Source organism: the organism of the source record quoted next, unplaced genomic scaffold (genome assembly GCF_019419815.1).
Source record: "Pyrus x bretschneideri cultivar Hongxiangsu unplaced genomic scaffold, Pyrus_bretschneideri_v1 Contig83, whole genome shotgun sequence".
NCBI classification, from domain to species: domain Eukaryota; kingdom Viridiplantae; phylum Streptophyta; class Magnoliopsida; order Rosales; family Rosaceae; genus Pyrus; species Pyrus x bretschneideri.
In genome coordinates this window covers 215,408-229,773 of record NW_025999824.1, presented here as the reverse complement: position 1 = coordinate 229,773, position 14,366 = coordinate 215,408, and the positions used below count along the sequence as shown (strand labels likewise).

The following is a 14,366-nucleotide window of genomic DNA, read 5'->3' as shown; positions in this document are numbered from 1 at the left end:
AAACTAATTTATTTTGTATCGAGAGAAGGAAACAAAAAAACTTCAGGCTTACAAGTAGATAGATTATGAGTTTTGTCTTCCATTTGAACTTTTAAAGTGTTAATATATAAATCGTGTGGTGTTTTTTCTTATTTACTAACCTTGTCAATATAAGATTAAAAAAAATAATGATATTTTCAAGTCTTTAGGGATATGTGTAATTAATGAAAGGGCACCAAATTAAACATTTGGATGACACGTCATATGATTTGCAAATTTGGTCTAAAAATTTAGTTTACACATTACCCTTTGTTGAAGATTAGACTTGAATTGGAACGAATGTTTAAAAATAGCAACTCACATAGTTACTAGCTAGTAATTAAAAATAAATTAACAACCAAACAAAACTAGCTAGTAATTAAAAATAAATTAACAACCAAACAAAAATTCGTAAAAATTGAAAAAAAAATAAACATGCACATAGCATTTTGAATATAGGACCTCTCGCTAATTTTAAATACAAAAATCATTGCTTCTAATTAAACTTCTAATCATTTAGCCAAATTTTATAAATTTATACTGTGATGACCCGTCCCAAATTAAAATTTATTATATCCTTGAACTTGTGGAAATGACGGTTTTTCCCTTGTGAGCGTTGTGATGTGAATGTATGTATATGGTTTAAATTATTGCCCCGTTGACAAAAAATTATTGATATTTGAGGTTATGAGGGTGTCGATGTGAATTAGTGGCCAAGTTGGATTCATAGTGGAAATATTAGTAAGGAAGAGAGGAAATCGAGAAAGTCAAGGATAATCATCAGGATACTTGCCAATATTATTAATATATTGTAATTGATTACATTCCTTTCTTGTATTATAAGTTGTCAATTAGTAGCTAGTTAGTAGGAATTGATTGTAAACATATGGCTACATATAGTAGTATTGTACAGAGAATTATTTTTAATGAGAATTGGTGAATTACCACTTTCCAAAATTTACATGGTACCAGAGCCCTTCCTGGGTTCTTAGTTCCTTTTTTTTTTTTTTTTTTTTTCATGGATTATGGTGGAGGATTCAACGTCTGGCATTGAAACAAAATCAGCAATGGCCAAACTTAAACCCTCTAGTGATCCTGCTAGTCCTTTCTACGTTCATCATTCTGATCATCCTGGAATGATGCTCAGTTTCAACCAAACTTACCGGTGAAAATTATGGCACTTGGTGTCGTTCCATGTCAATTGCACTCAGTGCGAAGAACAAATTAGGGTTTGTTGATGGAAGTGTTGAACAACCATCTGTGAAGACAAAGCCCACAGAATCTGCTTTTTGGCAACGGTGCAACGACTTGATCCTTATGTGGATTCTCAATACACTTTCCGACGACCTGGCCATCAGTGTGGTGTACATGACGATAGCTAAAAATGTTTGGGATGATCTTCGAGAATGTTTTTCCTCAACAAAACGTGTCTCGTCTCTTTGAAATCCAACGTGACCTTGCACGTTTTTTGCAGAGTCAACAACCTATCAATGTGTATTTCACCAAGCTTAAGGGTTTGTGGGATGAGATGGATTCCTACCAAACTTTAAAGCCGTGTTCTTACAGGGCTATCCAATCCAACAACGAACAGAACCAAGGTTTTGCAGATTTTAATGGGCCTGGACGACTCGTATTCTGCGATTCGTGGGAAGATTTTGCTTATTCAACCATTGCCTTTGATTCGATCCTTCTATTCCATGTTGACACAAGAAGAGAAGCAGAGAGGCATGGCTATTAGGCCTAGCCTTGTTGAACCTGCAGCCATAGTGGTACAAACAACCCGTGGCAACAATAACAACAATGGAAAAGGAAGATCATTCGAGAGGAAGCCATTACATTGCTTGTACTGCGATAAGGATCATGACGTTATTGAAACATGTTGGAAACTCCATGGATACCCACTGGGACACCATCTTCATGGTAAGTCCAGTGGTTTGAGTAGTTATGGTGGGCGAGACAACAAGCCGAGCGGCAAACCTGCTGTCAACAATATGGCATCCACCGTTGCACCATCCATGCCCAACCTTACCACCGAACAATTTCAGCAACTCTTGTCCATGATGAGTCAAAAGATGGGCCTTGATTCCAAGGCAAATATAGCAGGTGGGCCTCCTTCTTTCCAATGGGTTATAGACAGTGGTGCCACTGACCACATATCTAGTTTTCCATTGACTAATGCAACCTCAAATCCACCTCTACCACCCGTGGCATTGCCTAATGGGACTCAAGTTCCCATAAACTCTGTTGGCACCTACAGTTTTGGTTCCAAAATATCTCTTTATAATGTTCTTGGCATAGCTTCATTTTTTATCAACTTAATTTCCTTTAGTCGGATAACTCGATCATTGGGATGCTCAGTAACCTTTTATCCTGATTTTTTTATTTTACAGGACCTGGAGACGAGGACGATGATTGGTTGGGGGCAACAACGTAATGGGCTTTATTATTTGGTGGACTCCAAAGGGCGGACATCACCGACAACTACCTCATATCCCAAGGTTTTTTCCGTCACGTGGCATCGACGACTTGGTCATCCTTCACCCTCGAGACTCTAACTGTTAGCTAAACATTTTCCTGAAATTTCCCATTCTGAAAATAAACCTTGTGACATCTGCCCTTTGGCAAAACAAACTCGATTGTCTTTCGGATTAAGTCATATTAATACTAAGCATGCTTTTGAACTTATACATTGTGATATTTGGGGCCCCCATAGAGTAGCATCTCGTTCGGGTGCTCGTTATTTCCTTACTATTGTTGATGATTTTACTTGTTGCACTTGGGTTTATCTCATGCGTCATAAATCAGACACTCAATCTTTGGTTAAATGTTTCATTGCCTATGCTGAAACACAATTTCACCACAAAATTAAAACCATTAGAACTGACAATGGTGGCGAATTTGTTTCTATGCATACTTTCTTTAATGATCATGGCATACTTTTTCAACACTCTTGTGTTTCCACCCCTTAACAAAATGGGGTTGTGGAGCGAAAGCATAGACATATTCTTCAAACCGCGCGGGCCTTGCATTTTCAGTCACATATGCCCTTGCACTTTTGGGATGAATGCATTCTCACATCCATTTACCTAATTAACTGCATTCCTACCCCCCTCTTATCGGGGCTTACGCCTTATGAGAAATTATTTGGTCACCCTCCTTCATATACCCATTTACGCACTTTTGGGTGTTTAGCATATGCCACTAATCTTCAGCCACAACATAAGTTTGATGCTCGGGCTAAAAAATGTGTTTTCATCGGGTATCCTTTCGGGCAAAAAGCTTACAAATTATATGATCTTAATTCCAAACAAATTTTTACAAGTCGAGATGTCATATTTCATGAGACTATTTTCCCATTCCACACAACTCCTCAATTCCAAACAGTTACCCCGGACCCAAATATTGGCCTTCTACCAGGCCCAATCTCCTATCCACCCGCTCCAGTCCAACTCTCTTCCCAATTAAACCACCAAGTTACCGACCTGGGCCTTTCTCTAGTCCTTTCTATACCCATCTCTGCCACTGACGGGCTTAACCAAGTCCCAGCCGTTCTTGATGGGCCTGCTGTTTCTCTGGACCCGTGTCCAGCATCTGCCTAACCTGCCGCTACTGTCTCTCTGGATCTGTGTCCAACATCTGTAGCTGATGTCTCTTTGCGACATTCCAATCGCATCTGAGTTCCGCCAACCAAGCTCCATGATTATGTTTGCCCGACCATTACGTTGATCTCCCACCAATTCCTCGCTTTCTGGTCCTAGTACAAGGTATCCTCTTTCTAATTACTTGTCTTATCAAGGGCTCTTTCCCCAGTATCAATCCTTCATTGCACAATTATCTATTGTTTTGGAGCCTAACAGTTATACAAAACTCACTCATGGTCACTTCATCAACTTGATGTCCATAACGCCTTCCTTCATGGCGATTTCATGGAGGAAATCTACATGCTTCCACCACCCGGTCTTCGGCGACAGGGAGAAAATTGGTGTGTCGCCTTAATAAGTCGCTTTATGGGTTAAAGCAAGTTTCTCGGCAATGGTTTTCAAGTTCTCACAAGCTATTCAATCAGCTGGTTATGTTCAATCCAAAGCAGACTACTCACTTTTCACTAAGAGAAGAGGAAAGTCATTTACTGTGATTCTCATCTGTGTGGATGACATACTGATAACGGGGAATGACTTGAAAGCAATTGATGATCTCAAATCTTTTTTGAATACCAAGTTTTGTATCAAAGATCTTGGTAATTTGAAATATTTTTTGGGAATTAAGGTGGCATGATCGAAACAAGGTATTTTCATTTCACAAAGAAAGTATTTGTTGGATATCCTAAATGATGTTGGTTTTGTAGGATTACGACCTGCAAGTTTTCCTATGGAACAAAATCTAAAATTACTCCTTGATGATGGGAATGCATTAGATGATCTAGCCAAGTACAGAAGATTGGTTGGTCGGTTGATATATCTCACTATAACCCGACCGGATATTACATATTCAGTTCATTTATTGAGTAGATTCATGCAATCACCTTAAAAGTCTCATTAGGAAGATGCCCTACGCATCTTAAAGTATTTGAAAGGCACACCAGGGCAAGGCATGATGTTTCACTCTCAAAATTCATTAAAGTTAACGGACATATTGTGATTCCAATTGGGCAAGATGTCCTACCACTCGACGTTCAACTACTGGTTATTGCGTTTTCCTTGGAAATAGTCTTATTTCATGGAAAAGCAAATGACAGAAAACTGTATCCTTATCTTTTGCTGAAGTCGAATATAGATCCATGGCAGCAGCATGTTGTGAGCTTGCATGGCTCCAAAGCCTTTTCCGAGATCTTCAAATTCAAGATCAAGGGCCGGCTACCTTGTTTTGCGACAATCAAGCCGCTCTTCATATTGCAGCAAATCCGGTGTTTCATGAGCGAACAAGGCACATTGAGATTAATTGTCACTTTGTTCGAGATATGATTATGGAAGGAAAAATTGTGACGGGATTTGTTCCTTCCATATCACAACTTGCTGATTTGTTCACTAAAGCTCTTGGAAAGGAAAGATTTCATTCTTTGCTCGGCAAGTTAGGAGTTCGCAACATTCACTCACCAACTTGAGAGGGAGCGTTGAGAAAGTCAAGGATAATCATCAAGATACTTGCCAATATTATCAATATATTGTAATTGATTACATTCCTTTCTTGTATTATAAGTTGTCAATTAGTAGCTGGTTAGTAGGAATTGATTGTAAACATATGGCTACATATAGTAGTATTGTACAGAGAATTATTTTTAATGAGAATTGGTGAATTACCACGTTCCAAAATTTACAAATATTAGTAGGGAAGAGAGGAAATTGGGTTGGACCCAAATTGCACGAGCTTGGCCATGCAGCCTAATTAGGACTTAGGACATTTTAAAATGCCCAATTCCGTTGGACACATATACACACATATGCAACCTTCTTCCCTTTTCTCTATTTTTCTCGAAAATTCTTTCAGTTCGTACAACCGAGCCTTCAACCTTCAAACACCACAGATCGAACTTCTAAAGACCACCTTTGGATTCCTTGCAAGCCTACGAACCTAATCATACCAGTTGTTCAAAGAAAGGATGCCAGGAACTCGAGAACTCGCAAGCTCCGGCGGGGTACCCTGTTACTCCAACATGATCGTGGATTTTTCACAGTATTTTAAAGCCAAAAAAGGGTCCTAAACGTTTCTACTAGGATCCTAGGCTAGTTTTGGAGTGGTTAGAACATTGAAACGCTTGGGTCTGTCGAGTTTTAGGTTTGGCCAGTTGTGTCGAGGTATTTTCCTACTGTTTTTAGTCGGTGTTAGGACTTCATAGTGGTAAGATCATGTTCTACTCATCCAAGGCTTCAATTTGATATAAGTTTTATAAATTTGGTTGAAAAATGGTGAAGATATTAAAGTTTTTCCAGAAACCGATGAGTGCAACGGTGGCCGGTGCCGGAATCAGGCGAACCATCGGAGAAGATAAGGAATATTCCGTCAACTTTGATGGAATATACTAACAGCGTAAGGTAAAACCGTTAGTTTTTAGACGGTATATGCTGATATTTAATGGAATATTCCCTAACGTCATTAGGGAATCCGTTCGTGTGTTAGGCATGTGCCCGCGCTTGGCCGGTGTGTGGGATGTTGGTAAATTATTCTGAAAATACGAGGATGGTTGGGGTGTTGAGTAGGCCACGATAGTATATTCAAACACCTCAATTGAGCAACGTATGAGAAGTTATTTCATAGAGATGGTTATGTGCTTAAAAATAACATTAAAATAATTGTTTCACATGTAGGTGAGACATTTCTAGAGGACGAGCACAGCCAGGCGAGACTTGGAGGTTACGACCCGGCTACATACTAGTGAGTGGGCTTTTGAGTTATATATATGCCTTATGTTTCCCAAAAACTGTTTAAATTGTGTTTACGTTTTAAATGCCATGTCGTATGCATTACATATTAGAATATGCTTTATTATAGCTGTGCATATTACTGCTCGACGTTGTGGACGCTCATGTAAGTTTCAAGTGAGTATATAGCAATGGTTGTGATGGTAGTGTGTATGATTATGATGAGTTGCTTTCAGTGATTTATATCCTGCACCCTGGTGTTAGTGCTCCGCCCGAGGGTAGGGGGTCTTCACGTGATCGTTCACCTTCCGCACCATACGCTTACCTTGGATCCAAGGAAGGTGCCAACCTGTCGTACATACCACATTATGGTATTATTAGAATGTCCATTGTACCAAGTCTTAGGCACACCCGTTCGCATTCAAAGATATAAGGTTTCCTTTAATAAAAAGTTAATGAAATTATCCATATACGACGTTCTATTTTGACAACCTCCTCATTTCTCCAACATATCCACATTATTATTGAAATCACCAATTAAGTACCAAGGTTTATTATGTGGGTTAAGTTTAAGGATATCCTCCCAAAGAGCTACCTGCAAATGTTTTTGGGGGAAAGCACACACAAACGTAATGCATTGTTCATGATCATTATGAAAATCCTTAGCGACACAATGGATACAACGAGAACTTAAATTCATCATATTAATGGCCACCTTGACCGAGTTCCACAGAAGACAAATCCCACCAGCCTTACCTAGGTTTGGCCATTTCTTAGACAACTCGTTAACCCAACTCTAAAAGACAAGAAATTAACAGGTTTTAGGTCGACACGAATTGGGTCGTTATCAGGTAACTCGATAAACACTTGTTAAAATAATAGGTCGATCCAGGTATACACGCGGGTAACCCAAATCCAACCTAATTCCCTATTTGGAAAATGAGGTAATATATTTTTATGTGATATAATACTATTATTTTATTTCTTTTTTATAATTATTTTTGGTACACTTCTCATAATTTGAATGGTTTATAATGTTTAGTTTTTGTATATTTAGTTTATGCGGAAAAGTTCTGATGTGGAAAGCCTTATTGAAAACATCATCAATATAATCTTGAAGAAAATAGATCAAGCCAAAGTTCCACTACCATTTATCCATGATGAATGATGAAAATTGAAAGATTTTGTAAAAAGAACAACATGCAAGCTTTGAGTTGGCAAGGTTTTAACTTCTAAGAAAGGTTCCACAACTTTGAAACGAAAAAACTCCTTTATTTTGCATATTCTTACACATTTGATAATTTGTAGTAGTATATTGATGTTCTTTTATTAGGCTTTACTTAATGACAAATGTGTTTTTATGTTTTGAAGAAATATTTATGTGACAATATGTTATGTGCAAATTTTAAAAAATATTTTTTTTTCTTAATGGGTAAAATGATCCGACCTGTTAAGAACCCATTTAAATAATGTGTGTGACACTCGATGATCCGTTAAGATAGCAGGTGTTACATGAAAATGACACAAACACGACCAATTTGTTAGACCTAGCCCTACCAATGGGATTACAACAAAAAACATTATAGAATGCCTCCCATAAAAGTTCCTTGGGACCATCTCCAAATCCATTTTAGTTTCTAATAAACATAAAAGGTCCAACTTCAATAAATTACGCAAAAAAACTAAAATTCCTACTAAAATCCAGTCCCCTAGACGTCGGCAATTCCAAATTATGCACTTGATTAATCAATTTCTTCAAGTAGACTCTTGTAGCTCGATCTTGCTTCTGCAATCTCCTTTCGGACTCATTTTCTCATACTTAACACTCCCTCGCTTGGCTTAGGAGAGGCCATCGCAACTTTTGCTACCACGATGGATGTAACAACATCCCTCACTGCCCAACTACTCTCCCCCACATTCCTATTTCCCTCCTGAATCACTACATCCTAGAAATTTAAAGTACATTTATCGACATCAATTTCAAACAAACATAACACATTACCATCATGAACAATCAACAGGTCATACTTAATCATAAAACACCCATCATTTACTTCCTCTTCAGGGCATGAGTCAGCCTCAATCCTTGTACGCCCACAGTAAAAACACACTTCAAACAATTTCTCATAACTAATGAGAATAAGCTTATCATCATCATCCTTGCTGACAATCAACACCTCAGATCTACTTCAACAAATACTTTCACAGACAAACCACTTAAACCTAACGTGACTTCATCAACTCTATTAATATCACATAGAGGTTGGGCAATAACCTTGATGATAACAACTTCCTTGTATTGCACAAGGACACAAGGCAACTTTAGCCCCCACCACCATCTTGTTGATTGCAACATGTCACTCAACTGACTAGCCAAGCGCTCCAAGTGAAAAATCTGACCACAAACATACCAGGGTCTATTCTTCATCTAAACTCAAATTTGAATCTTCCTCTTTATAGTTTAGATGATAATAGTGTATATTATCGTTTGCAAAATCAAAATAAAAATAAAAAGTTAGTGAAAACTTCTAAAAGTTTATTTAAAAATAATGCAAGTGATTTTTTTTTATACAATGATATATTTACACTAAGGGGCAGATGAAATAAATTAGTATGAAACTCGTCATTCATAAGATTCAAACCGAAAATTTGTAGACTTGGACGCTTCCAGTGGGCCACCATTTGGCCTTTTGGTTGAGAGAGATGCCTCATTCATGAGGCAAAATACTACGGTGGTGCCGTGGCGGTATACGTGTCATGTAAATTGCTCCCCTCATCGTTAAGTTCTCTCAGACTTTCGTACACATGTATACCAAAAGATGGCTCATTATCAATATTTTCTCTAGTATACTAGGCATGTTTAGGATTAATTCTGAAATTGCTAAAAATGCTTTCTGAAAACTAAAAGTATCTCTAGTGCTTCTTCAGGAAGTACTACCAATTGGTTTTTCAAAGAAACACTTGAAATTTTAATAAAAATCTCGATGCATTTCTAATTGAAACACTTCCAGCAAAAACGCTTAAAGAGAAGTCGGAGAGGGATTAAAACCATGTAACTTTACTGTCTTGTGTTAATATGAGCACCAATAAGAGGTTCAAGATTTCCGTCTAAAACAGACATTAGATCAGGTAGTTGGATGCCTGTTTTTACATCCTTGACCAGCTTGTGTGGATAAGACATGTACCTTCTCGTCTCCTTCTCCCACAGATTCACAATCTCATCTTTCTTGATATTGCTAACCTCGCTAACACCTTGTTCCAATGCAAGGATCAGAAGCTTGCCTTTCAACCGGTTAATTGCCTTGATCTTATTTGCAAAGTGACTCCTCTCGCCTGCACGATTTACAGCAGATTTGCACGAGAACAAAAGATTATGGATTTTGAAGTGAAAGATAAAAGGCTTTCTGCAAATGATATTGCTGTCATAGTCCTCTAGATATATTGTTCGACCCTAAAGAGCTCAATTTAAACTAGAAGGTATGTAATGGCTACTAGTAAAAGGAGTACCTGATGATTGAGCACTTATGCCTGTAAGTTTATGCTGGATGGACACTGTAGGTTCAGTTTGGTGCTGCTCTTCAAGCACCGATGGCAATGCAACGACCAAGTTGTCGTTGTCAATTTCTAGGTCATGGGCTTTTCCAAGAAACAAAGGAAACACATCCACACCTGCTGAGCTAGCCTGCAAGACATTCATATTTCACAAAGGTAAAATTACCAGTCCAGATTGTCAAAGAAACGTAATGAAACTACTATAATGATTATTTTGAAGCACTCGTCCTATCACAAGGCCCTAGTCTCTGGTTTGCAGTGTGTGACCGAATTATAATATATGCAGCAAAGAATTGACCAAGGCGAACCAAACACATGAGAAGTAGATATATCCTTAACATTGACTGTTGGCTAAATGGATCTAATATCTGACAGATCCATTTTGCGAAGTTGTAATATAGTGAACAAAAAGAAATCTTTACCGTAGGCAAATCAGACACATTTTGCGAGCTTGTAAGATAGTGAACACCTGTCTCTCCTGAAAGATACCCATAAGCAAATGCAAATTCAAACTCAATAGTTGCTGATGTGATGCCACCATTTGTGGAAGAATGCTTCTCGACTACCCTCCCTTTATAACCTAGCTTTTTGGCCCATTTGGTATACATGCTCAGTAGTTGTTTTACCCATACCTGTTACAGAAATTTTTGAAATGAAGTTACACAGAATAAAAGTGTGTATGCGTGTTAGAAGAGAGAGAGAGATAGAGAGAGAGAGAGAGAGAGAGAGAGATAGTACAAATAGCATTTAGGTCTAGAGTCACATTTTCAGTACTGCATTGGTCCATACACACTACAGATTCTTACTGTTACGTTTCTTACTTGTATAAGCGAGAAGAGTATTGTTTAATCAGTTTATGTTACTAAAGCCCTATGTTTACAAGTGCAAACTTGGTTCTCATTAGGAACTTACAACCCACTATTACTCAATACTGAGGTTAACTACGCACCTTAGGGCATTCAAACTCGTAAGTAAGCAATCTTCCTAATTTTTCTTTTCATTTTACCAGATCCTAAGGTTTGTGGTGTATCGAGCTCCTTTTCCATTCAGCCGATTGCATTCTATTTCTAGGTAACATGAATGATTAACAAAAACTACCACCTTCATTCATAATGGCCCATGGTACCAAGAGAAAAAGTAGATAATCATACCTCAGGGTAGCCTTCACCTCCAGCTTCGATAGTTAGACATGCTCCCTCCATGTCATATGGTCCCTTCAGAAGCTTGGACATCTCATACTGATCCAAAAGCTTGCTTACATCTAGAGAGGCATCATATGCTTGCCTAAAAAGCCCATAATTTATAGCGTCTACCTCTGCTAACTGTGTTATTAGCTTTGCTTCTTCAGCCTACATAGATAAGCAACTCTAGTCATCATCCATATCAAAGCAACACTATCAAAGCTACTTTTTGACAATTTCTGCATATATATAGGGAGATATTAAAATGAATATGCAGATCACCACACTTGACGTCGATGGGTAAATAAGTGATTGACGTGCATCAAATGTTGAGCAGGAAGTACATCTCAATATTGCATAATTGCAAACCAGTTGATAACATGAAATAACTACAAATTAAAGATGTTGCCTAATGTGTCACCTTAAATGTCAAGTCTTTGAGAGCATCAACCACTTTAGCACTGGTAGCTAACTTAGCAAGAATCTCATTAGACTTTGCTGTGTCATCCCAAAGGTTATAGTCTCGTATCTGTTGTTCCTGCTTATTTCTTCGTGCTTCTTCAAGTTCCAATGCCATTGGAGCCAACGTCTCAGCTCTGAGAACTGTATCTTCAATCTTCTTCTTCAATGAAAATAATCCTGAACAAAATTCAGACAATCATTTTGAATCCCATGTAATAAATAAATAAATTGTATTACTGATTCATACTCTAGAGCTGTGTGTGACGGTAAATACTCATTAATTTCTGATCAGTTCACTGATTTTCTGAACATAAGCAACAACTGACATCCTGCTTTAGGATCTTCAATTAAGCTTTTGTTTGTGAAATGGAAACATGCATAAATTTCATCCTTTTTCGCACCAGTTACAGCTGAAGGGTTTTGTTTTGTATATCCCACAACTACAAGCAAAAAGCGAATGGTTTTAATAACCTACTGTCAAATTTCACCACTCGAAACTGATGCATCCGTATACTATAGTACAAATGCCTCAGCCCTTTTTATACCCTTCCAATAATTTTTTAAACAAACATCCAAAACTTATGCAGAGAGGTGTCGTGGAGCACGACATTAGCATGACTGACCCGTTTCACCCTCTAAACAATAAGCATCTTATATTTAAACACCAAACACAATCACAGAATAGTCTCCCCGATGCCCCTTCCTTAACATCCTCTTTCCTTTTCCCCCAAGTATAGGTCCCAACATCTTTTTTTTCACTCAAGACCGGACTCTTGCTATGCGGGCAGAGGATAAGCGTTGTACTACTGGAGCTAGAAGCCCCATAGATCCTATCATCTTTGATAAACACTTGTTAAACCTTCCAATCTACTCCCCCTTCCCAACCCCAAATTGATTTTACAGAACAGAATATTTCATGCCTTTAAATTACAAAGATATACAGAAATTCAAAGCCTTATAGTACCTCACTTAGACCAAAACATAAAACTTCAAAAAATACTCAAAAGGATAATACTTTAGACATAATCTTCACTTAGGACCCAGCAATATGCATTTTCCAAATTTGAATTCTTGCAATAAATTCACAGAAAAACAAAGTTATTTTAGCATAAAGTTGCTTAATTTTCAGTTGGGTCTGCCCAATTCAAAACACCTCATCAGTAACAGCTATACATATACATACAAGAACACATGAATACATATTTAGAAAGAGAGAGAGAGAGAGAGAGAGAGAGGAGACCCAGTTGTTTGGAGGCCCTGTTCCTGTCATCCACGCAATGAGTGTGTAGCGACCGGTGGCTCTTTCTTTGGGAAGCTTTCCAATTGAAGCTGAATAAGGCGGCGGCGGCGGAAGCAGCAGCGGCGGTGGTGGTACCATTTCTGAGAAACGCGGATTCTGCGGCCAAGCTTGCCATAACAATGAAAAGGGAAAATTATGTTTCAGAAGAGAGAACAGCTGAGGCCACGTGGGGTGTGGACATCCGTACGTATGGGAATACTAGGTTGTCATTGCTGTCGGAGGCGGAGGACGGAGGACGGAGGAGTAAGTTGCTTGGCCTCCTCTCTCCTGCATCTTATCCTCAATATTCTAGACCGTTGCTCATGTTTTTTTTTTTTTTTTTTTTTTTTTCGGAAACTACCGTTGGTCATGTCAAGACAGACTTTAAAACCTGAAAGAAGTGAAATTCCTACTGTCTCACTGTTCCAAAATAAGTGGATAATCGTAATTTGTCTACGGGAAATTGGCTTGAATAGCACTGTTGCAAAATCATCAATCTAAAATAGCCTTCAATTTTGTATAAAAAAATATTGACGTCATATCAATACTATACCGATAACATATTCAAATTAATATTAACATTTTGAAACAACACAATATCTTTCCTGAAAACTTAGATCATGTTTAATGTTAATCTAGAAACAACACAATATGTTCAAAGACGTTCATAGAGAGGTATTTAAATTAGAGTATTTTTGTCAAATAAGACTTGTACATATTGAATTTTAGGGAGTGGGGTTATTTGGCATTGTTTGCTTTGCAATAGGGTTTCTGAACCCAATTCCCTAAAATAAATAAAATGGCGTTGACACCTTAAAAAATGTGCACAACTTTAGTTCATTGGTTTTAAATGGTGGGACCCATGATCGTCTTCTAGTATTCAGCTTACAAGAATCGAACAATTTGAAAATTTTCGGTTGTTGGCTACTGAATTTTACATTCGTTTTCAATTGTTTGCTAATGAATTCTTACATATTTTTCGGTTTGCTGCTGCTAAATCATAGGACTGGATTTCTAATTTTAGGTTGTTTGCTACTAAATTATGGGACCTCTGTCAGCATAAAGCAACCAAAGATTTTGAGAATTTTTTCGATTTTGACTACTGATTTGTTATATTAGTTTTCGGTTGCTTGTTAGTCCATTGATTGCAAAAGACTAATATTTTGCGAATTTTTTGGTGATTGACTACTGAACTATTGCATAATTTTCAGTTGGTTGCCATCTAATATTGTATCTTATGATGCCTCAATAGTTATTTATTTCTTTTATTTTGGTTGAAAGGGGGCTAAGAGTCCAAACAAGAAATCTAGGCCTTGAGATCTTAAGCCGATCTTCACAGACAAAACTATTCGAACATGAGCTTTATCAAAATAATGATTTCATAGGTCTAGACCAAGACTCGAGTTTGCCAATAAGAGTTCCAAAAAGGGAAAAAGAAAAAGAGGACAACTTATTTCTCTGCTAACACAATACATAATTCGAGTTCAAGTTGGATTACGTTTCAACCATTTATGCGTC

The 14,366-nt window shown here is 37.8% G+C and overlaps 1 protein-coding gene across 1 annotated transcript; it reads right to left on the bottom strand.

Moving 5' to 3' along the window:
• Positions 1-9,414: 9,414 nt before the first annotated feature.
• LOC103938674 (peptide chain release factor PrfB3, chloroplastic) lies at positions 9,415-13,170 on the bottom strand. The gene is made up of 6 exons (XM_009348705.3): positions 12,810-13,170; positions 11,529-11,746; positions 11,078-11,275; positions 10,349-10,558; positions 9,882-10,056; positions 9,415-9,707 (listed from the first exon to the last, which is right to left on the bottom strand). Exons 1-6 carry the CDS (start codon positions 12,982-12,984, stop codon positions 9,433-9,435), a joined length of 1,251 nt encoding a protein of 416 aa, XP_009346980.2. The 5' UTR covers positions 12,985-13,170; the 3' UTR covers positions 9,415-9,432.
• Between the last annotated feature and the right edge of the window lie 1,196 nt (positions 13,171-14,366).

What these genes read in the sequence shown, in the direction of transcription:
- LOC103938674 (XM_009348705.3), bottom strand. Translation starts at nt 12,984, where the DNA reads ATGGCAAGCTTGGCCGCAGAATCCGCGTTTCTCAGAAATGGTACCACC. An exon ending in TCAAAGACTTGACATTTAAG is followed by an intron (nt 11,276 to 11,528) that starts GTGACACATTAG and finishes TTATCTATGTAG; the next exon opens with GCTGAAGAAGCAAAGCTAAT. An exon ending in CATAAGTGCTCAATCATCAG is followed by an intron (nt 9,708 to 9,881) that starts GTACTCCTTTTA and finishes TAAATCGTGCAG; the next exon opens with GCGAGAGGAGTCACTTTGCA.